Here is a 22,650-nt window from a genome sequence, read left to right as displayed (position 1 = left end):
GGTTTGAAGGGATCAGAGCCGGGGGGGTCACCAAGGCAGGGCATGCAAGGATCAGAGCTGGGGGGTCACTAAGGGAGGCTTGAAGGGATCAGAGCTGGGGGGGTCACTAAGGGAGGTTTGAAGGGATCAGAGCCAGGGGAGGGGGTCACTAAGGGGGGGGCATGAAGGGATCAGAGGTGGAGGGGTCATTAAGGGGGGGGCGTGAAGGGATCTAGACCATGAGAGTGAGACAGCGATAGCTCTATGGCAGGCCGCGTGTCTGTGTCCCCAACAGGACAAGATGCTGTGGGGAACCCTTAGACCCCTCTGTCCCCACACCATGCTTAGGTGGGTCATCTGCCGACAATGGGGAAGGAGCATTTAAGTTACTGGCCTCTGGTCCCTGGGTTTAGGTTGGCATCCTTGGAGGGCGTGCACCGTTCCCACCAGAGGGAGTATGAGAGATTCTTGCGGGACCGGGACAGTGCCAAGAACGCCATCGCGGACCTCGAGAAAGCGCCTGACCCTGCTCCCACGTATGCCTTTTACAGGGGCCTGAAGGCCTACCTGGCCGCCCTTGTTGACTGCCTCAGTGAGAAGGTACGGGGCATGCTGCCTGGGCCCGTGGCCCTGGCGGGGGAAGTGGTTGGAGGTGTCTTTGTGAGGCCTCTCCCAGATCTCTGTTGGCCCCTACGGTCAGCCAGTCTGTGAGAATGCTGCTGGAGTCCTTCCATTGACCATCAGCTCTGGCAGGTGAGGGAGGGGCTGCCACCTGTGTGCTGGAATCTCAGCCCTGTTAGTGTGGGGACCGGGTACCATTTGTGAGCCTTGCGGCAAATTATCTCCATTTTACAGGTGAGGGAAACTGAGGCTTTGAGGTTGGATGATCATAGGGTTGGAAGGGCCCCCCAAGACCCCCCCCATGCTGCAGAAGAGGCCTCGGAGGGGATTTTAAAGCCCTGATATGAAGCCTTGACTCAGCCCTGTGCTCCTCTGTTGCATGGCTTCATGTCGCTAAGCTCTGTTCTGAGTGTGGGATAGGCTTTCAGGGGTCTCAGATGGGGCGGCTCTTTGCTATTCACCAGGGAGGGGTAGGGGTTCTTGACCAGGGCTCCATAAACTTATGTTTTAAATACTTTGATCACCATATTTCAGTATAATTGGCTTTCTTTTGTAATCCCATGTATTCTATTTTATGCATTTAAAAATGTGGTTCTAAGCAGGTGTTCGCAGGCCTCACTCAACTGACTGTATCCATGATGCAGACAAGGGGAAAAACCCCATTCTGTGCTAGGGACGCTGGTGCTGGCTGCACCAGGGATGGCACGGAGGCAGTGACTGTGTGCGGCGGCGCGTCACGCAGGGTGGTTAGTCTCTCTGGGTCAGGGACTCAGAGTTCTCCCGAGAATGTCCTTGGGAAACTCTTCTGGCACCACGCAGACGACGAGGAACCTAGAAAGCAGGCTTCCGAGAGCGCTGCCAGCCCCGAACACGTGCACCAGCCTGGCAGAGGAGCCCCCTCTGGGGGTTTATGCACGCTGACTGTCCGTGATAAAGCGCATTAGAAATAAGGGCCCCCTAAACTGCGGCCTGGCTCACACGAGGAGGCCACGGCTGGTGATGCCTGCAGCGTGGCTGGGGGCCAGCACCTGACCTGCACATCTCCCCGGCTCCTCCCACCTGGGTTCGGTTATGTTTGGTTACTTGTTGGCAGCCAGGTCTTCCTGTGGGCCCTGGTTCTTGTTGTCAGTCAAGGAATGCCGCTCTTTGTACATTTCCCAAATTCCCGCTGCCGTTTGCCTCTTTCTTCTGATTGATTGTTGTCTGACATTTCAGATCATGGTCATTCAGCAGTTAGAGTCAGCCATGCATTCCCTCCTGCAAGAACACGCCGCCTTCTCCCTGAAGCGGCGGCAGGCAGAGTTACAGGAGGAAGCCGCGCACTTGCAGCGACTGGCAGGTGAGGCGGACAAGGTGTTCCTGGTGTGGAAACTTCTGGAGCCGCCCAGAGTTGGACCGCGTGTGTCCCAGAGAGGACCTCCCGGCTCCGCGCCGGATGCTTCTAGTGTGGGTGAAAAACAAAGCTTACGCACGTTAAAACAACGGAGACTGAGCTTTAAGTTGGACGTGGCTGAGGCTCTAAACTCGGTTGTACGATGAGGGCTAGAAATTCTCCTCCCAGCATGTTTGGGAGGGTCGGGTCGTGGGGCTTAGCATTCAGTGGATGCTTGGCAGGCCAGTCACCTCGGCTCGTTGGCTGTCAAAGGTCCGCTGCGTACGGGCAGGGCTCTTGTCCTCCCCACTGCCGGGGCCCTGCACGGTGAGTCACTCACTGATCACGTAGACAGTCGTACAGAGTCTCAGTGAAGGGCCAGGGACCAGATAGAAGCAGATTCAAAGTAGAGACGAGGTAATTTTTGCAGGAGAAGGCCCTGGCGGCTGGGGGTGGAGGAGTGGGGAGGGGGGTCAGCAGTGACCACATGAGTCCTGACGAAACCAGAGGGGAGAACAGGAGGCCAGTTGGGAAGGTATGCAGGGGAATCGTGTAGGATAAGGTGGGTTTAGGGCCTAGTTGTGAAGAGCCTGGAGGGCCAGACAGACAAGTCTGTGTTTGATCCTGAGGGCCATAGGGGACCCATGGAGTTTAGGATGTGTATGGGGCAGGGGGGTGGGGGTGACATGGGTAGATCTGTACTTTAGGAAAATCCCTTTGGGGGCTGAATGGAGGATGGACCAGAGTAGGGGGAGACTCTTGGCAGACAGACCTCTCCAGCAGTGACTGCCGCAGTCCGGGCGTGAGGAGGGGCATCTCCAAGAGGTGCCGCTGAGGTGAAAGCTCAGGCCTTGGTGCCATCTTGGGTGGGGGAGCCCAGACTGACTCCTGGGAGGCGGTGGTTGGTGGGAAGGCCGTGAGTTCTGTTCAGGATGCCTCTGGGGTGTCCACTAGGCAGCATCCCCTTGTCAGACTGAGGGCAGGGACAGAAGCAGGGGCTTTTCTGACTTTCTGAGTTTCCCTGAAGGGGCCCCTTTCCAGCTTACAGCAAACTTTGTGCCCGAGACCAGTTGGGGATCCACATCCCTCCAACTGTGTAAGAGGCATGGGAATAGGGACCCAGGCCTGAGAAGGGGCAGGGTGGGGCCTTGGGAGGCTTGGGGTGAGGAAGGTCCTCGTGTCCTGAGCTCAGAGCACTCTGATGGTGGAGGGAGGCAGACGGAGACTGTTCTGGGCTCCTCTGGCTCCAGAAGGTCAGCGTGGGTCTGCAGGGAGCAGAGCCAGGAGGAGCGTCACAGGCCAACGGCGGGGTGGGCGGGGCTGGCCAGCGGAGCCTTTGTCTCCTATTGTAGCGTTGTGCTCTTTGTCATTTGTTAGCCAGAAAGATGGATGACGCCCCAGAGCCCAGCGGCTTGGCAGAGGATGTTGGCGCCCAGAAACTCCCAGACAAGACTGCTGCCTGCAGGTAGCTTTGCGGAGCCTGAGCCCGAGCCCGCCTGCTGCCACGGGCATAGGCTCACAGCCCTGGCATTGCTCCGACAGCATCTTCTCAGGCGTTCTTAGCATTGTGACTTTGTTCTGAAGTCACGGGGGAACTCCTGAGAGGCAGGGCAGGAGGGCTGGGGGAGGGCATCCTGTGCGGTGAGTGGCGGTGGTCCGAGGTATGTGGACAGAGAGGTGTTCCGTAACTCTGAGACGGCTCTTTGTCCCTTATTGAGAAAAGGGTGGTATTTGTTGTTATAAAATACAGGGTGCGAAGAAGACAAGCCAGGGAGAGTTCGGGGATGTCCCAGCATGAGGAAGGCACGTACAGTGATGGCGACGATGACAGCAACAGCGTGTCTCCATCAGAGGGGGCCGACTTCCGGGAAAGGCGAGGTCAGTGCTCACTATCCAGGGTGTCACGCGCTTTCACGAAACTCTTCCACCCGGCTCCTTGCCTGCCTGCCCCTCCAGTAGTTCGGCTTGTTTTTCTTTTAAACATTGCTAATTCAATTTTATTTTTTCAGTCAGTCAGCAAAAGTCTGCCTTCTCTGCCTCTCTGTCCCCTCCCAATTGAGAAAAAGAGAAACAGAACCTCTCTTGCAAACACATCTAGTCAAGCAGCAAAATTTTGCCTATTAGCCACGTCCAACACACGTGTCCCTTGTGTCCCCTCGTGTCCTCTCTCGCTGGCCGGCTGGTGGTAAGCTGCCCACATTTCCCCTCGAGTCCTCAGGAATCCCAGCTGGCCATTCCTCCGATCACCAGGTTACTGTCCCCTGATTCTCCCGACACTCTCTGGAACCCTCCCTGTCCTTCTTTCTTCAGAGTGAGTGTGAATGGAGAGCCTGGCCACCCACTGCCCAGAGAGATGCTGCTGCGTGTTCTGGACTAGACTTTCCTGGCTTAAGACACATTCCTCCCTTTACCTGTTTCCCCTTCTCTCCTTTCCTTCCACTTCCCCCTGCTGAGTCAAATGTATTTCTGCACCCAATTCTCTGTGTGTGTGTGTGTGTGGGTGGGTGTGGTGTATGTGTATGTGGGGTGTATATGTATGTATGTGTACAAGTGTGTGTAAATAGGCAAATGTATATATATTTGTGTACATGTGGTGTGGGAATGTGGTGTATGTATGTGATGTATATGGTTTATGTGTATGTGGTATGTGTGAGTGTGTACATGTGTGGGGTATGTGTGTATGAATGTGTATATGTATGTGGGGTATGGGTATGTGGTATGTGTGTGCGGGTGTGTGAATGTATGTATGTATATATGGGGGCAGTGTGTGAATGTATGTATATATGCATTTACGTGGTGTGGGTATGTGGTGTGTGGGTGTGTAGTGTGTGTGTGATGTATGTGTACGTGGGGTGTATATGTATGTGTGTGGACAAGTGTGTGTAAATACGCAAGTGTGTATATATTTGTATATGTGTGGTATGGGAATGTGGTGTATGTATGTGATGTGTATGGTTTATGTGGTATGTGTGAGTGTGTATACATGTGTGGGGTGTGTATGTGTGTATGAATGTTTATATGTATGTGTGTGGTATGGGTATGTGGTATGTGTGTGCAGGGTGTGTGAATGTATATATATATGTACATTTGTGTAGTGTGGGTATGTGGTGTGTGTGACATATGTGTGTTCTGGGTAGATAAAAGGGAGTGTGTGTATGTATGTGTGTGTGTGTGTGTGTGTGTGTGTGGTAAGAGTATGTGATATATGTGAATGTGGGGTGTGTGTGCATATGGTAAATGTGTATATGTGTGTATTTGGGGAGGTATGTGGTATATGTGTTGTGTATACATGTGCATATGCACTGTGTATATGTATATGCATGTGTGGTATGTGTGTGGTATGTGTATGGGTGTGGTATATTGTGTATGTCCGTGCATGTATAGTGTGTGTGCGTATGTTGTGTGTGTGTGGTGTATAGGTGAAGATATATGGAGTCTGTGTGTGAATTGTGTATATATGTGTGTGTGGTGTATATGTACACGCGTGGAGGTTTATGTGTGTGTGGTATGTATGTGGGGGTGTATGTGGTATATTGTGTATGTGCATGCATGTATTGTGTGGGGGGGGTAGAGGTATGTGGTATTTGTGTATGTGGGGTGTGTGTGCATATTGTAAATGCGTGTACATGTGTGTATATGGGGAGACGTGGTATATGTGTTGTGTATACATGTGCGTATGTAGTTTGGTATATATGTATGTATGTGTGGTGTGTGTATAGGTAAAGATATATGGGGTCTATGTGTGAATTGTGTATATATGTGTGTGGTGTATATATACATGCGTGGAGGTATGTGTGGTATGTATGTGTGGTATGTGTATGTGTGTGGGGTGTATGTGGTATATTATGTATGTGCATGCATGTATTACGTGTGTGTGTGTGTGTGTGTTCTTGCCTTTGATCAGTTCAGATGAAGGTGAGGTTCAAGTATGAGCCCCTCCCCCACCTCCTGCTGTTTTGTGTGGTGCTACTTCTGCACCTCAAGTAGATGAGATGATTTTCCTTGACTTTCCTCTCCCTCCCCCCACCCCCTCTTCCCCTCCTTTCTCATTCTTCTTTTGCTGTAATTAAGACACGTTAGAGCCACGCCTAGGCCTTTTGTCTCATTGGACTGTCTGTGAACCCCATGGGGATAGGGTTCTGAGCGGATATGTGTCTTGCCGGTCTGTGTTAGTGTGTGAGTAAGAATTACCCTGGCTTCCTGCCTCTCTTCCAGACCCATGCCCCCATATCCAATGTGGTGCCACGGCCCGTCGATTGCACCTCTAGCATCTCTCTGTACTCCTCCATCCCCCTTCTCTCCTGTGATGATGCTGGCCCCACGCTGGTGCAGGCCTTCATCCCCTCACATCTGGACTAATAGCCTGCCTCTAGTCTCTCCCTGCTCCAGTCCACCCAAAATCTCAGTCTGATCATGTCACACACACCCCACCCCCAACTCAGTAAACTCCAGTGGCTGCTTTTGGCTTCCAGAGTCAAATATGAAATGCTCTGTTTGGCATTCTCCTCCTCCCTTCCCAGTCTTCTTACCTGACTGCCGGACAGGTACTCTTTGATCTGGTGACACTGGCCTCCTGAGTGTCCTGTGGACAAGAGCCTCCATTTTCCTCTGCTTCGAGATCTTTTCTCTGGCTGTCCCCCATGCCCAGAGCGCTCTCCCTCCTTCATTCCAACTGCTGACCTCCCTGGATTTCCTTAAGCCCCAGCTAATGTCCCACCTTCTGCAGGAAGGCTTCCCCAACCTCTCTTCTTTCTGTTAATTTTGTCCTACTTATCCTGTCAGTGGCTTGTCTGTATGTTTTTGTTTGCTTGTTATCTCCCCCATTAGATTGTAAGCTGCTTGAAGACAGGGACTGTTTTTTGCTTCTTTTTGTATCCTTAGCACAGAGCACAGTGCCTGGCATATAAAGGGCATTTAAATGTTGATTCATTGATTGATTATCTGTATTTAGTTTCTTATGATTGCCTGTTCTTTTTTACCTTTTTATGTTTCTCTTCACTCCTCTATTTGAACTTCAAAGATTCTCTGCAGCTGTGATCTTTTCTCTCAGGAATACACAGAAATCTTCTATTTCATTAAAGGTCCATTTCCTCCACCCCCCACCCCCATCCCTCGGTAGCATTATAATCAGTTTCACTGGGTTGGTTATTCTTGGCTTATAGGCCCATATCTTTTGCCTTTTGGAAGAGCATATTCCAAGCTTTCCTTTTCTTTACGATGGTGGCTGCTAAGTCATATAGGATCCTTGCTGTGGCTCCTTGGTACTGGAATTTTTTTCCTTTTGGCTGCTTGCAGGATTTATTCTTTGATCTGGAAGCTCTAGTTTCATCTGTCATCTTCCTGGGAGTTTTTACTTTGGAGTTTCTTTCAGGAGGTGACTGGTGGGCTCTTTTTCTTTCCTCTCTGCCATCTGGTTCTAAGAGCTCTGGACAATTTTCTTTTACGATTCCTCAAGGGGCAGCTAGGTGGTACAGTGGATAGAGCACCGACCCTGAAGTCAGGAGGACCTGAGTTCAAATCCGGCCTCAGACCAAACACTTGACACTTACTAGCTGTGTGACCTTGGGCAAGTCACTTAACCCCAATTGCCTCACAAAAAAAAAAAAAGATTCCTCAAAATAGGATGTCCAGGCTCTTTTTGTTTGTTTGTTTGTTTGTTTTGGTCATGTCATTCAGATAGTCTAGTGATTCCTAAATTTTTTTCTCTTTGATCTGTTTTCCAGATCAATTGTTTTTGCATTTTTTCCAATTTTCTGTTTAGTATTTTGACTTTATTTTAATATTTCCTGTTGCCTCTTGGAGCCATTGACTTCTGTTTGGTTCATTCCAATTTTCAGAGAGTTTGTTGCTTGGACAGGTTTTGTTCCTCTTGTGCCATGATGTTAATACCTTTCCAGTTCTTTCTCATTTCCACAGCTCTCATTTCTTTTCAGTTTTTTCCCTCTAGTGTTTTCATTTTATTGTCAAAAAACATTTTAAACTTTTTTTTTAATCTGTTCCAGGAATTCTAGTTGAGTCTGCGCCCAAGACATCTTCTTCTCTGAGGCTTTGCTTATAGATGTTTTGAAGTCATTCTCTTTTGCATTTGTGTCCTAAACATCCCGGCCACCATCATAGCTCATTATGGTGGGATTCTTTTTTGTTTGCCTGTTCTCCCAGCCTACTTCCTGAAGTAGGATTTGATATTAGGCCTGGGCTCTGCGCTGGTTCTGTTGCTCCTTTCCTGGGGTGTTGAGTGTTGTAGTATTCTAGTATGGCTGGGGACTTGTGAGCATAAAATACTCCCAGAGGGCAAAGTCTGACTGCGGCCCCCTTGCTCTGAACTCTGCAAGTTCCTGACCAGGTTTTGGGTCTGAATAGGAGTAGATGAGGCTGGGCTCAGCCCCTGTGGGCAAGCTGGGAGGCTGTGCTGCCCAGAGGGGCAGAATTGTCAGCTCCACCTTGTTCTGGGGTTCCTGCCCTGGTTATTCTTCTGCACGCATCAGACTGGGTTAGAGGTTAAAACCGAGACCTTGCTCTGAGCCTGAGGCAATGAGCCACACTATTGCTGCTGGTATTCCGAACGTGGCTTCTCTTACTGCCCAGGGTAGGAGACCGCTGTAGGGGGCGTGGTGCTTTGTGGGCCCTCTTTTCAGTCCACCTGTGACCCGGAACTGGTCGTGGACAAAAGAGGCCAATTCACCCCTGTCTGCAGGTAGTACCCTGGCATGGTTCTGGGGCCCCTGCTTGCTCCGGCTCCTGTCTTCTGTCCTGTTCTCTGCACCAGGCCTTATCTGCACAGTCCTCAGTCCTCTCTTTTGTCTCTCTGGGCCATTCTGAACTGGAAAAATTATTGTGAATTTTTTCTTGGATTTCCCCATAGGGTTCAGTCTGGTGCATTTTCTAGGTCTTTTTGGATGAGTTTGGGGTGGGGTGGGTATTGCCTCTCTGTACTGCTCGGCTCTGCCCTTCTTATTTATTTTCTAAGTTTGTCTTCCAGCACGTGCATTCCATGTAAAAACATTTTAAACTCTTTTGTAAGACTCTTGCTTCATCTCTTCCAGGAATTCTAATTGAATTTGTGCCCAAGCTATGTTTTCCTTTGAGGTTCGACTTGTAGATGTTTTGGAGTCCTTCTCTTCTTCTGGGTTTGTGTCCTGACCGTCTCTATGACTATAATAGTTCTTTGTGGTGGAATTCTTCCTGATTTTGGACTTGGTGTTAGGCCCAGGCTCTGCATACTTCTGGAGGGAAGGTCTGGGCTGATCCCCCTGCTACTTCCTTGGGTATTGAGTGTTGTGTTACTCCAGGCTCCCAGGGACAGCTCAGGCTGGGGACTTGTGAGTTTTTGGCACTCCCAGGGTAAATTCTGCTGCCCTGACCAGGGTTTGGGCCTGAGTACCACATCTGTGGGCTCGTCCCAGTTGGAGCGCCAGTAGACTGCTGCTGGCTTGGAGGCACAGAGCTCTCGTCTCCCCTGGCTTCAGGCCTGGCTGTGTTTGCTTCTGACCTTGTGCCTGTTTGGCTGCTGCTCGACGCAGAAGGCTGCCTCTGGCGTTATCCTTGAGCCGGAAGGTTCTGCACAGGGCCCTCCTGGCCAGGCCCTGGCCTGAGTCTCTCAGAGCCTCTTATCTCCCTGGAAGCTTTTCCTTGGACTTCTTGACTCAGGCTGGTGAGTTTTCTAGGCCTTTGTGGAGGAGATATGAGGATTGGAGAGGGAGTTCTGCACTTCCTCCTGCTCTTTGGCCTTTGTGGCTCTGCCCCCTCCCCGACCCCATTCTTCTGGTCTTTGCCTTTTTGGAGCCATGGCTGCTTAGGGCACTCCTAGTTTGTGCTCTTAGGAGACCCTCAGGTGTGGGGGTGCACATTGGAAAAATCCTGGAGGGATCCTGTTTATTTCTGAACATTTGGTGCTGATTGTGGGGGTGGTCCCAGCTTCTGGGATAAACAGCACTCTGTTGCTTTGGGTGGTGGTGGTAATGGGAGGCCTCTGAAATGGATGGACCTGTGTGGACACTGCGATGGTGCTCCCCAAGTTGCTGGGCAGGCTGGGGTAGGGACGAGGGGGAGTGGTGTCATACCTGAGGAGACTGCCTTGCTCTTCTCCCTCGTGGCCCACCTGGCTTTGCCCTTTGATTCTGCAGGGGCTATTTTACGAAGCTGCCACAGTGTTTTCAAAGATGTCAATGAGGAATTTTCTGATGTCCAGAAGATTTTACTGAAATTCCAGCAATGGCGAGAACGCTTTCCTGATTCCTATCACGAAGCTTACGCCAGTCTCTGCTTGCCCAAACTTTTTAGTCCCTTCATAAGGATTCAGATGTTGGATTGGAACCCTCTGAAGGTATTTTTGCTTCCTGAGGAACATGACGATTGGGTGGTATCCCAGGGGCTCTGAGCTCAAGCCTGGGTTTGGGCAGGCAAGGCACTACATCTCTTGGGGGGCTCCCTGTCTCCCCCACATCTGCATGCAGCTCTGGCCTCAGCTGGTTGTTGAGGTCAGAGAGGCATGAACAGTGCTCAGAATGAAATAACAGGCATTTCCCAGCCAGGTGCTCCGGGAGGGGCCAGAGGCAGGCTGGAGACCCTGGACCTGGGACCCTGAGCCCCAGCAGCTCAGACAAAGGAAGAGTGAAGTGGGAAAAGGATTTCACTAGGGGATGAGTCCAAACCTAGGTGCAAAGTGAATTGGGCCAGCTGAGATCACTGTGGAAATTCCAAAGAGGAAGTGTTGTCTTGAGGATGGGAAAGGCCTTCAGCGTGATCCAGGTGTGGATATCCCATTTAGCAAGGTCAGGGATTGACTGGAGGGTGTCTGTGTCAAGTGGGGATCAGCCCAAGGAACCAGGGATGTGGAGCTGGCAGGAGAGAAGGTTTGGGGGGGACATAAACCGTCTTCACGGATCTGAAGGGGGGTGTCACGGGAGGAGTGATCAGCCTTGGTCTGCCTGGCCCCAGAGACTAGCACCACGAGCTCTGGGAGGGGAGGTGCAGGATGCCAGAGCTGAACACAGGACCTGGAGAGCCGCCAACCAATGCTGAAGGACCCCTTGTGGGATTTTTTGTGGCTGAGACGCTGAACGGGGGTCGGGGTGCAGATGGGGAGAAAAGTGAGAAGGGCCCAGTGACTGTATGCCTGTGACCAAGGGTGGCATGGGGCTGCACTTGACCCTAGAGATGACAGCCGGAGCCTTGGTGGGGCAGCCTGGAGTCTGGGGAAGGGTCCGGGCAGGCACGTGTCCAGCACTTGGTGTGGTCCTGTGCATGGAGGATACAGAGGCAGAGGGGACAGACTGTGCCTTCATGGAGCTCACTCCTGTCTCACACTGTGAGGTGCCCCCTCTTGTCAAGGCAAACCCTGCTCCCGGCATAGGCGATCCCATGCCATCCCACCTTCTCCAGCAGATCGCCCGCTCTGTTGTCCCACTGTCTCTCTACTGTCTGCTTCCCTCCTGCTCCTTCCTTCGGTCCATCCATCCTCCCCAGGTGTCACGTGATGGCTCTCCTGCCTTCTGTGGCTAAACTTCTTGAGAAGGCTGTCTGCACCATGGCCCCCCTTTCTGTTCTCTCTCTTCTTAACTGCTGCCTGGCTTCTGACCCTTCACCTTCCCACCCTTCAGCTGAAACCTCTCTCTCCACAGTTACCAATGGTCTTTTTTTCAAATTTTTAATTGTATTTTGTTTTCAGGTCTACGTGCTTTCCCTTCCCAACCTCCCCCCACTCCAAGAGAAAAAAACCCCCAAACACAATGATCTTTTAATCCCCACATCCAGTGGCCTCCTTGACTATTTTCTCTCTAGAATTTCTTGACACTTCTCTCTCCTTTTTCTCCTTCTCCATATTTGAGTGCTTTTCCTCAGTTTCCTTTGCTGGATCTCCATCCAGGTCAAAGTAGGTGTCTCCCAGGCTCTGTCCTGGGCCCTCTCTATACTTCTTCTCTTGGTGATCTCATCAGCCCCTTGGATTTAATGACCATTTCTGTGTTGGTGATTCTCAAATCCACCTCTCCTGACCTCATCTCTCTGCTGACCTCCAGCCTCTTATCTCCAGTGGCCTTTTAGATATCTCCAACTGGATGTCTAGTAGATACCTCATATGCAACATGTTCAAAACAGAACTCATGATCTTTCCCCCAAAACCCTTCTGTCTTTGAAACTTCCCTATTACTATTGAGAGGACCACCATAATAATAATAACTAGCTTTTACATAGTGCCTACTATGTGACAGACCCTGTGTTAAGTGCTTTACAATTATTATTTTGTTTGATCTTCACAAGAGCCCTGAGAGGTAGGTGGTATTATTCTTCCCATTTTACAATTAAGGAAACTGAGGCAGACAGCGGTTAAGTGACTTGCCCAGGGTCATCCAGCTAGTAGGTGTCTAAGGCCGGCTCAGGTCTTCCTTGACTCTAGACCTAACACTATCCAATGTGCCATCTAGCTGTCTCCATCCTCCCAGTCCTTCAGGCTCTTAACCTAGGAGCTATCCTGGGCTCCTTATATTTTCTCCCTCACTTCCCCCTCATCCAGTATGGTGCAAAGGCCTCTGCAGCATCTCTTGTAGATTTCACCTCTGCAGCATCCCTGGTCAATTTCACCTCTGCAGCATCTCTGGTCAATTTCACCTCTGCAGCATCTCTGGTCAATTTCACCTCTGCAGCATCTCTTGTAGATTTCACCTCTGCAGCATCTCTGGTTGATTTATCTCTGCACCATCTCTCCCACATGCCCCCTTCTCTCCTCTGACTCTGTCCCCACCCTGGTGCAGGTCCTCATTCCTTCACACCTGGACTATGACAGTAGCTGCTGGGGAGGGAGGTCTGTCTGTGTCCAGTTTCTCTCCCCTTCAGTCCATCCTCTATTTAGACACCAAGTTGATCTTCCTATAGCACAGGTCTGATCGTGTCACACCCCCTCCTCAGTAAACCACAATGGCTCCTGTTGCCTCCAGGGTCAAACACAAAATGCTCTGCTTGGCATTCAAGGCCATTTGAAACCTAGCCCCTCCTACTTTTTCAAGCTTCTTACACCTTGCATCCCCTGCCATATACTCTTGGATCCAGTGACTCTGGCCTCATGGCTGTTCCACAAACAAGACCCTCCATCTCTAGGCTCTGTGCATTTTCTATGTCTCCCATTTCTCCCACTGTCTCCCTCTGCTTCAGCTGCTGGCCTCCTTGGCTTCCTTATGTCTCTAACCTTGTCTCTAACCCTAATCCACCTAAAATCCCACCTTTTTTTTTTCCAGCCAAAGACAAAGTTTATTAGAACACTGATCAAGGTGGGCGTGACTTTAAGAATCTGCATTATTGGCCAGACTCTTAAGGAATCCCACCTTCTACAGGAAGTCTCCCTCAGCCCCTCTGAATTCCAGTGCCTTCCCTTTGTTCATTATTTCCCATTTATATAGCTTGCTTTCTGTCTGTTTGTTTGTATGTTGTCTCCCCCATTAGATTGTGAGCTCCTTGAGGGCAGGGACTATCTTTTGCCTCTTTTTGTATCCCCAGTGCTTAGCACAGCACCTGACACATAGTAGGTGCTTAATAAATATTTATTAACGATTGGTTGACCAAGAAGAATGGCATTCTGAGATCATGGAGATAAACAGTCCCAGTAAGGAGAGAAAGGGTAAATTGGGTGTCAGAATGAGCCAGTGGGCCTGGCACTATTCAGAGGCACCATCTTAGGTGTTCACTGCACAGGGCCAGGGAGGGCTCCGGCCCCATCTGCAGGGCTGGAGTTTGAGAAGAGCTGATAATCAGTGCTCTTACTTCATCCTTACAACAATCTTGGAAAGTTGGAAAGACTCTTTTTGTTTCGTTTTACCCTTGAGGAAATTGAGGCCAGGAGAAGTGAAGTGACCTGCCCTGGGTCACTCAGCCCAGCAGTGTCTAAGGGAGTATCTGAACTCGGTCCTCTTGGCTCACTGCGCCCGGTTTGGCAACGTGAGTGTAGATCTGATGCTTGGAGTGTCCAGTCAGACTCCACTTGAGGTCTGGTGTTTCTTCTGCTTTGTTTCCTCTTCAGCCAGACTGCGTCAGTCTGCAGCACATGCCCTGGTTTCAGTCCCTGGAGGGATTCGCCAACAGTGGGGCAGCCACCCAGAGGGAGGAAGAGAGCCCTGATAGAGAGATCCTGCCAGCTGCCCTGGAGAAGACGGTCCTGCCACACATCATAGGTACCGTGTGTCTGCCACAGACACCAGCCCGGGGGCTCCCCTTGATACTGATGGCTCCGTTGCCCCCAGCACAGACGCGGTGATCCACAGGTGGTGCCTAGTCAGTGCTGGTGCATGGCCTGTATTCCCTTCTTTCTCGGTGGTTTTCTTAGAAAACAGTCGCCTCATGGTCTGGGCAGCCAAGGCCCATGGGTGTAGGTCGCAATCAGCCTGTGAGCCTTGGGCTCCTGGGCCTCAGCCGTGGACTGTCCACAGACTCAGTGTGGGGAGCACCAAGTACAATTGGGATTACCTGCCCCCAGGCCAGGGTGTGGCTCTGGGGGTCTAGCCAGTGCCCCTGACTGCCACCGATTTTGCTTGCATCCTGGCATTGGCCGTGATGGCCCTGAGCTGCCCAGTGGGCACCTCTCAGGGCAAGGCAGAACTATGTGGTTTGCTTGGGTCCCTGGCTCAGACAGGTCTTGAGGGCATACTCCATTTCAGGCCCTCTTAATTAGAGACTTTCCTGAAGGGACCCAGCCAAGGCAGGGGCCACCTTTGAAGCCGAGGGCAGGCAGGCCCTTTCTTGACTTGGGTGCTGCTGGGCTCCCCTGCACTGAGGCCCCTTGCAGGGACCAAGGTGCCTAGCACTGTGCCAGCTGGGTGCCCACTGAAGGGGGTACTTAGGATACTCTCTGCCTCACACTCCTGTGGCAGCCTGAGGGACAGCTCATCTGGGATTTCCTGCTTGCTTTGCCTGGCCACAGAGCCAGCTGGGCAACCTTTCTGGCCCCATGTTGTTTAATCTTGGGCAGTTTCCCTGAACGTCTCTAATTTCCCCCCCTTTTTCCTGGCCTCTTCTCACTCTGGTGTACCCCGTCTTGGTCAGTTAGGTTCCCTTCACTGGCCCCTGACATGCCAGGAGTTTGGCCCTCTGGTGATGGAATGGGGGGGAGATCTATCTATCTATGTCAGCGATGTGTACCAGTGTTGAGTTGGGATGCCCCCATTGCCTCTTGGAGGCCAGATTGCCCAGGCCCTTATGGAGCTAGCTTCCTCAGCCATAGAACATCACATCCTAGGAAGAAAGGACCAGGCCGTTAATGTGTGCATCAGCCAGCACTTCCTGAGGGCCTGTGTGGGAGCAGGGCTGGGCCGGGGATATGGAGACACCACCTCCGCCTCGGCCAGGCCAACCGACAGGACGTCTCTCTCAGGTTTTGTCAGATTCCTCTGGGACCCTGTGTCCACGTCACAGACCAGAAGCCTCGTGCAGCACTGTAGGGAGATCCTTGGCCTTTGCGCAGCTACACAAGGCAGAGGGGGTCACGCCACTCAGGTCTGTGGGCTCTGCACGCCCAGAGGACCCCTTACGGGGCCCGTGATTGGTCTAGAGTTCCTTCGTTGCCCCAGAAGAGCTCATGGGGAGCCAGGGCAGGAGGCGGTGAGGACACGGAAAGGTAGACACAGAATAGGTACAAGGTTACTTTGAGCTACTGGCAAGATCAGGACAGGCTTCCTGTAGGAGGTGGTGTTTGAGCAGAGCCTGGAATGGCAGCCAGGCTTCTCAGCAGTAGAGGTGATAAGGGCCAATGGCTGGCTAGTTGGTGCCAAGGCACGGAGGCTAAGGGTGTCATTTTGGCTGGACTGTAGGGCCTGGGGTAGAGAGGAGGACCGAGGAGGCCAGAGGTGATGGGGAGAGTAAGACAGACAGGGGGAACCAGCTACCAGGAAGGAGAGAGAAGAGGAAAGAGAGAGAAGTGGCTGGCCATCTGCACCCTGTCAAAGGGGACAGCAGGCTCTGGGGCTTTCACCTCAGAGGTCTCAGAGGCCCCACAGGCTGATTCCCCCCCAAGGGCCCAGTATCCAGTGAGCTACTAGGCCTTGGGGCCAGGGGAGGGGGTGTGTTTCAGTGGGGTTTCGCAGAGCACGGCAGTGGGACACTCCTACCTCCTCACTCTGCCTTGGAAGGAGGGCATAGGGAGGAACCTAGGTTCAGAATATTCCAAAGAAGTAAGGGCGAGTCTGGAGCCCAGCATCCCCCCTGGCCAGGGAGCACAGCCTAAGCCACCATCAGGGACCTTCTCCCTGGCTTTCTTAAGTTACTGAGGTCTTAGCATCTAAACAGCAGGAGCTGAAGGACTCAGTCGTTTCAAGATTGAAGAAGGCAGTCGAGGAAGACGTCTTTATTCCCCTCTATCCAAAAAGGTGAGAACTGGTACAGGAGGAATGATGTTTGTGGCACGCAGACTTGGGACCGCGTACTGGGGTGAGCTTGGTGGCCTAAGCCCCCTCTGCCTTACCAACCCTCCCACTTTCCACTGAAGCTCTTCCAGACCTCCGGGGCTCTCCTCCCCCACCCTCTCAGCTCACATCCTGACTCATATTTTACAGAAAAAATGGAGGCTGTTCACCATGAGCTCCTTCTCCCCTCTTCCTCATCTCGTCAGTCAGGTGTCTTCTGCTCATCTCTCCTCCTTCACCCCTCTCCCATGATGAGGTAGCCTTCTTTCTGACCAAAGTCTACCCGTCTTCCTGCTCGAGAGATCCCCTTCCATCCCTCCTCCTCCAACAGTCTGCCCACTCTGTCATACCCCCCTCACTTATCTTCAATCTCTCCCTCTCTACTGGCTGCTTCCCTCCTGGCTACAGACGTGCTCATGTCTCCTCCATCCTGAAAAAACCCTCACTTTACCCTTCCATTTCCACTAATTGTTGTTATATACCCTTTGTGGCTAAACTCCTTGAAAAGGCCATCTACACTTGGTGCCTCCCCCGTCTCTGCTTGACCTCTTACATTCTGGCTTCTGACCTCATCATTTCACCAAAACTGCTCTTTCCAAAGTCACCAATGATCTTTTTTTAAACTTTATTGTAATTGGTGTTTTATTGTTTTTGGTTTTGAAAGTGAAGATGATCATAAATCTAATGTAAAAAATAAAAGCTTCCCAAGTGAGCAACATATTCATTGCCCACTTTGGTTTCTTTAATCTGAGATGCTGGAATGGTAAGACCCAAGACACCCTTTTTTTTTTTTTTTTTTGTAAATAGTATTTTATTTTTTCCAATTACATGTAAAGATAGTTTTCAACATTCATTTTTATAAGATTTTGAGTTCCAATTCTTTTCCCTCTCTCCTCTCCAAGACAGCAAGCAATTTGATATAGGTTATACATATGCAATTATGCAAACATATTTCCACATTAGTCATGTTGTGAAAGAAGAAACAAAGCAAAAGGGAGAAGCCACAAAAACAAAAAAAAAAGTGAAAACAGTGGATTTCAATCTGCATTTAGGCCCCATAGTTCTTTCTCTGGAGGTGGACAGCATTTCCAATCATAAGTCTTTTGGAATTGTCTTGGATCATGGTATTGCTGAGAAGAGCTAAGTCTAACAAAGTCAGCCATTGCACAATGTTGCTGTTACTGCATACAAGGTTCTGGTTTGCTCACTTCACTCAGCATCATTCCATATAAGTCTTTCCAGGTTTTTCTGAAACCTGCTCATCATTTCTTATAGCACAGTAATATCCCATCACAACCATATACCACAATTTGTTCAGCCATTCCCCAATGGATGGCATCCCCTCAATTTCCAATTCTGTCACCACAAAAAGAGCTGCTGTAAGTACCCAGTGATCTTTTAATCACCAAATCCAGTGGTCTTTACTCCATCCTCACTGCCCTTAGCCTTTCTGCAGCCTTGGACACTTTCAATCACTCTCTTTTCTCGTGATACCCCCATCCTCCTCCCTCTCTGACAGCTCCTCCTCAGTCTCCTTTGCTGGATCCTCCTCCAGATCATGCCCTCTAATCACAGATGTCTCTCAGGGCTCTGTCCTGGACCTTTTTCTCTTCTCCCTCTAGATTGCTTAACGAGTTGCTCTCATCAGCTCCCATGGATTTAATGACCTTTTCTATCCTGATGATTCTCAAAACCTTTCCCATCCCAGACTCTCTGCTAACTTCCAATCTCACATCTCCAATTGCCTTTCAGCCATTTCAGACAGTGGATGTCCACTAGACATCTGAAACTCAACATGTCCAAAAGACAACTCATCATCTTTTCCCCTAAACCCTCCCTACACACCTTCCCTGTTACTATCAAGGACACCACTATCCTCTCAGTCCCCCGGGCTCCCAACCTAGGAGTCTCCCTAGACTTCTTACTATCTCTCACCTGCCCATATCTAATATGGTTGCAAAGCCTGTTGATTTCCCCTCTGCAGCATCTCTGGTCGATTTCACCTCTGGTTGATTTCCCCTCTGCTACATCCCTTGTTGATTTCTCCTCTGCAGCATCTCCCCTATATGCCTCCCTCTCTCCTCTGACCCTACCCTCACTCTGGTACAGATCTTCATCACCTCACACCTGGACTATTACAATACTTGCTGGGGGTCTGCCAGCCTCAAGTCTCTCCTGCCTCTAGTTTATCCTCCATCAGTCCATCAAAACTGATGTTCCTAAAGTGCAGGTCTGACCATGTCATGCCCTATTCAAAGAGCTCCAGTGGCTTCCTATCACCTCCAAGATCAAATGACAAATGCTCTGTTTGGTTTTCAAAACCTTTCATAACCTTCCCCCTCTGACCTTTCCAGTCTTCTTACACTTGACTCCCCACGCCCCTCTTTGATCCAGTGACCCTGCCCTCCTGGCTGTCCCATGAACAAGACCCTCCATCCTCTGACTGACCCCCATCAATCTGTGTCCTCTTCTCTGACTACTGACCTCTCTGGCTTTCTTCAAATCCCAACTAAAATCCCCCCTTTGACAGGAAACCACATTAGACTGTGAGCTCCTTGAGGGCAGGGATTGTCCTTTGCCTTTATTTGTGTCTCCAACACATAGTCCAGTACCTGGCACACAGTAGGTGCTTAATCAGTGCTTGTAATGAGCCCATATGAAATTCCAATCATTTCATAGATTTTGGAGCTAGAAAAGGCCTTAGAGATCAAGAAGCATTCCCCCCCCGCCCCCCCAGTTTTTAGAAGAGGAAAAAGATGCAGAGAAGGAAGTCACTTGTCTCTGATCACAGGCTTCCTTGCAACCATTCACTGACTTCGTGGTGGAGTCCAGTCTTGCTCATTTCATTTCTGTTCTTGGAGGTTTTTACACGCACGCACGCACGCACACAATCTTGCCTCCACGTAGTCTCATGACCTCTGTGCCCATGTGAGGAGCCAGGCCTTGTCAGTGCCTGGGTATACCGAACCCCCTGGATGGGATTGGATGGCACAGGAGGGGCTGTGTGTGCTATGCTATGCCTAAGCTATGGCTGACTGGTGCCAGGCGTTGCCCAACCTTGGATAGGTGGGGAGTCCCTGAGCCACAGGGTGGGTCGAGGCTGGAAGAAAGAGGAGAGGACCAGGGTCTGAGGCTGAGCGAGTCTCATTTCTGGAGCTGTGGCTTTCACGCAGACTCCTCATCCTTTCCTTTTGGTGACCAGGGTTGTGGAGGACAAAGCCTCACCACACGCCAGGTTCCAGGAGCAGCAGTTCTGGTCAGCTGTGAAGGTGAGCGCTCGATGTCAGCGTGCCCTTGTTCACAATGTGACTCTCCGAGTGGCCATCGGCCTCCTCTCCCAGGTGGCGTTTGTGGGGCCCGAGGGGCCTTGGTTTGTAAAGAGAGGTCTGGGATCTCTGGCCTCCTGCTCAGACACCAGACCTGTGAGGTCCCAGCTCTGACAGGCCTTCGTTCTGTGGAATGTGACTTAGCGCCTTGGCATGCCAGATAAGGGGTGGGGACCCGGGGGGGTCAGAACTGTGCCTTTTCCCCTGCAGAAATAGACAGGGCACACAGGTGGGCTTGGGATGCCCATGCCTCCTCTGGTTTGCTTTCAGCTCTTGGGCAACATTCTTCTCTGGGACGGCCTCGTCCTCAAGGATGCCTTACGTGAGCTGGTACTGGACAAGCTGCTGAGCCGCTACCTTGTCATCGGGCTCTCGAATGCCTGCCCCGGGCCAGGAGTGGCTGAAAAGTACCGCAGGGTGAGGTGGTGTTGGTGAGCCATTGCTTGGTGAAGGGATGGGCAAGAAGAGGAAGTAGGAAACACCTGCCCTGTAGCAAGCCGTGTGCCAAGTACTGGGGATAAAAATGTGCCAGCCACGCTGGAGCCGACGCTCTAATGGAGAGACAAGCCTGCTAGGAGAGTGGGGGCCAGGAAGGGCCACTATGGTCTAGAAAAGTCATTGATGTTGAGATGGTGAGAGGAACCGCTAACGGAGTCTGCTGGCTCACCCCATCCAGGCACAGTGATCATGGATGATGGTTCCAGGGCGGGGATGGGGTTTGTGGAGGAGGGAGTGAAGAGAAGTGTGGCCTAGAGAGGCAGTCTGCACTCAGGAGACAGTGGTGGGGGGTGGGGGTCAGAGGGTCTTTAACTCCAGGGCAACGTGTCTAGGTTGCAGCTGACCACTGACAAGAGAGGAGGAGGTGGTGGCACAGTGGGTGTGTCCTCATCTGTGATGCCTCCCTGGGTGATGCTTGGCATGTTGGTACCTGGGCGGAGCTGAGGGAGGGTCAGTGGCCTCAGCCCCGCCACATTATCCCGGGAAGGATGCACAAGGTCAGCCTGACCCTGTTGGGGAGCAGCACTGAGCAGTTTGTGTGGCTCGACAGGTGGTTGAGAGTCTCCCCAAAAGCTGGCTTAGTGGGCAGCATGCAGGGTCTTCCGTTCCCCAGCTCTCCAGCTTCACGAACGCGCTGGTGCGGGCAGCGCAGCAGCTCCATGACAGTGAGCTCAGGTGAGTGCTCGTGTGCCCACGGGCAGACCCCAAGGGGAGGCACTGAGGGCTGGGACCCTCGCCAGCTGTCTGTCCTGCTGAGTCTTCCTTCTGGCCTCCAGGTCCGAAGTGGGAGAGATGGTCCTTCTGTTGGTGAAGATGAAGGCTCTGACGCAGGCCCGAGCCTTCGTGGAAAGAAACCAGCTGGATCTGCTGCGGTCATGTGTGAATGAGCCACAGTGACGGGCAGGGAAGAGGGCAGCCTTGGCCCAAGGCCACTGCCACCTGAAGTGCCTGCTGGTCTGGGTGTGCAGACCCCTCCCCCTTCCGCCCCCTCCTGCTGGGATTGATTCCACCATCATCACCACCCGCCCCCTTGGTGTATTGTCTAGCCACACAGTTAAGTGCTCAATAAACGTTTATTGTACTGCTGGTGTGTGCCCCACAGGTTCATCAGGGAGTAGGGGCTGTCATATGCACAGTGAGGCTGGGTGCTCACTTTCCCAGGCACTGGATGGCCCGTGGCTCCAGATGGGAAGATGGTCACCCTCCGTCAGAGAAGGCTGGGGCAGGAGGTAAGAGCATCAGGGCTGGTGGGCACCCGCTGCACAGACCTGGCCTGTGACCCCTGGGGGATGGGAGCACGGCTTCAGGACCTCCGAGATGCCTCGATCTCCTCCCATATCTTGGCCTCAATCTCGGAGGTGTCGTACTCCCTCATCATGTCAAACTCGAGCCAAGGCTGGCTCCACTTCTGCGCTTCCTTCACCTGGTCCTCAGTCAGGCACAGGTCGAAGCGGATGCCCTTAATGTTGAACTTGGGACGCTCCCATCGCTTGGACCACGGCTTGGGCTTCATCTTGACCTTGAGCTGCGGGGAAAAGAGTCCAGCATGAGGGGGCGGGGAGGCCGGCCCGCCGGTCCCCCCGCCCCCCCAACCCACCAACCTCATTCACGGGCACCTCGTGGCCGGGGGGCCGGGCCACGGGCTTCATGTCCGGGTCGAAAGTGCTGTACTCGGGCAGGGCGTCGCGGAGGTACATGAGGTTGTCATCCAGCCTCTTCTCCAGTCTGACCACCTGGATTTCCTGAATGCGCGGGCTGTACAGGTCGAAACAGATCTCCACCCCTTGGGGACAAGAGAAGGGGGCGTCAGGGCCCGCAGAACCGCACACCGACGGGGCTCCCTGGGTCCGGGCCCCGCTGGGCGCAGCCGGGGCCACACTCACCTTGACCCTCGAGGGTGTTGCGCAGCACGAAGGTGGCCCCGAGGCCCTTGCCCGACCGCTGGGTGCAAATGCCCAGAAAGCGGCTGGTTTTCCCCTTCGCGTACGGGTCCGAGGAGGTGACGGCCAGAATGCTCCCTGGGGGAGAGGAGAAAGGAGTGAGGGGGCCCGTCTACACTGGCTGGCTGGCGGCCTCCAACCCCACGCCACCCCCCACATACCCACGTAGAACTCGGGGATGTGCAGAACCTTGCGCCGCTGCAGCATGTCCTGGCGCTCCAGCTGGAACTTGAGCGGGTTTGTCCGCCCCCGCGGAGGGATGAACTCGGGGCTCAAGAACCTGCGGGAGCCAAAGCTGGTGGGTGCCCTGGGCCGCGGGATCATTTTCTAACCACCCAGTTCTCGGACCCAGGCCACCCTCACCTGCGCTGCTGTTCCGGCTCCTGCCTCTTCTCCACGATGACGGGCTTGGGGGGCGGCTGGAAGCTCCCAGGGCCGGAGACGCCGCCTGCGGGGCGGAGATCTCGCGTGGGTGGGGGGAGGCGACAGAGGCCCCGCGTGGGTGGGGGGAGGAGAGGGAGGCTGAGCCCGGC

The 22,650-nt window shown here is 52.4% G+C and overlaps 2 protein-coding genes across 2 annotated transcripts in view; one reads left to right on the top strand and one right to left on the bottom strand.

The window, feature by feature from the left end:
* Nucleotides 1-21,263, top strand: part of GCFC2 (GC-rich sequence DNA-binding factor 2) — a 22,198-nt gene extending 935 nt beyond the window's left edge. Inside the window, exons 4-15 of the mRNA XM_027858037.1 lie at nucleotides 393-579; nucleotides 1,816-1,939; nucleotides 3,350-3,437; nucleotides 3,723-3,850; nucleotides 10,096-10,295; nucleotides 13,980-14,130; nucleotides 15,327-15,448; nucleotides 16,238-16,317; nucleotides 19,556-19,622; nucleotides 19,950-20,096; nucleotides 20,728-20,852; nucleotides 20,954-21,263. Coding sequence (XP_027713838.1) covers nucleotides 393-579; nucleotides 1,816-1,939; nucleotides 3,350-3,437; nucleotides 3,723-3,850; nucleotides 10,096-10,295; nucleotides 13,980-14,130; nucleotides 15,327-15,448; nucleotides 16,238-16,317; nucleotides 19,556-19,622; nucleotides 19,950-20,096; nucleotides 20,728-20,852; nucleotides 20,954-21,074 — 1,540 coding nt within the window. The 3' untranslated portion in view covers nucleotides 21,075-21,263. The remainder of the gene's footprint in view (nucleotides 1-392; nucleotides 580-1,815; nucleotides 1,940-3,349; nucleotides 3,438-3,722; nucleotides 3,851-10,095; nucleotides 10,296-13,979; nucleotides 14,131-15,326; nucleotides 15,449-16,237; nucleotides 16,318-19,555; nucleotides 19,623-19,949; nucleotides 20,097-20,727; nucleotides 20,853-20,953) is intronic.
* The window catches only part of MRPL19 (mitochondrial ribosomal protein L19), a 1,688-nt gene continuing 269 nt past the window's right edge, over nucleotides 21,232-22,650 (bottom strand). The window contains exons 2-6 of the mRNA XM_027858011.1: nucleotides 22,481-22,565; nucleotides 22,279-22,397; nucleotides 22,061-22,195; nucleotides 21,779-21,960; nucleotides 21,232-21,702 (exon numbers count right to left, since the gene is read on the bottom strand). Coding sequence (XP_027713812.1) covers nucleotides 21,481-21,702; nucleotides 21,779-21,960; nucleotides 22,061-22,195; nucleotides 22,279-22,397; nucleotides 22,481-22,565 — 743 coding nt within the window. The 3' untranslated portion in view covers nucleotides 21,232-21,480. The remainder of the gene's footprint in view (nucleotides 21,703-21,778; nucleotides 21,961-22,060; nucleotides 22,196-22,278; nucleotides 22,398-22,480; nucleotides 22,566-22,650) is intronic.

Source organism: Vombatus ursinus, unplaced genomic scaffold (genome assembly GCF_900497805.2).
Source record: "Vombatus ursinus unplaced genomic scaffold, bare-nosed wombat genome assembly UNPS02012622.1, whole genome shotgun sequence".
In the NCBI taxonomy this organism is placed as follows: Eukaryota; Metazoa; Chordata; class Mammalia; order Diprotodontia; family Vombatidae; genus Vombatus; species Vombatus ursinus.
The sequence above is the reverse complement of the archived record's forward strand: the minus strand, read 5'-3'. Positions and strand labels throughout refer to the sequence as shown.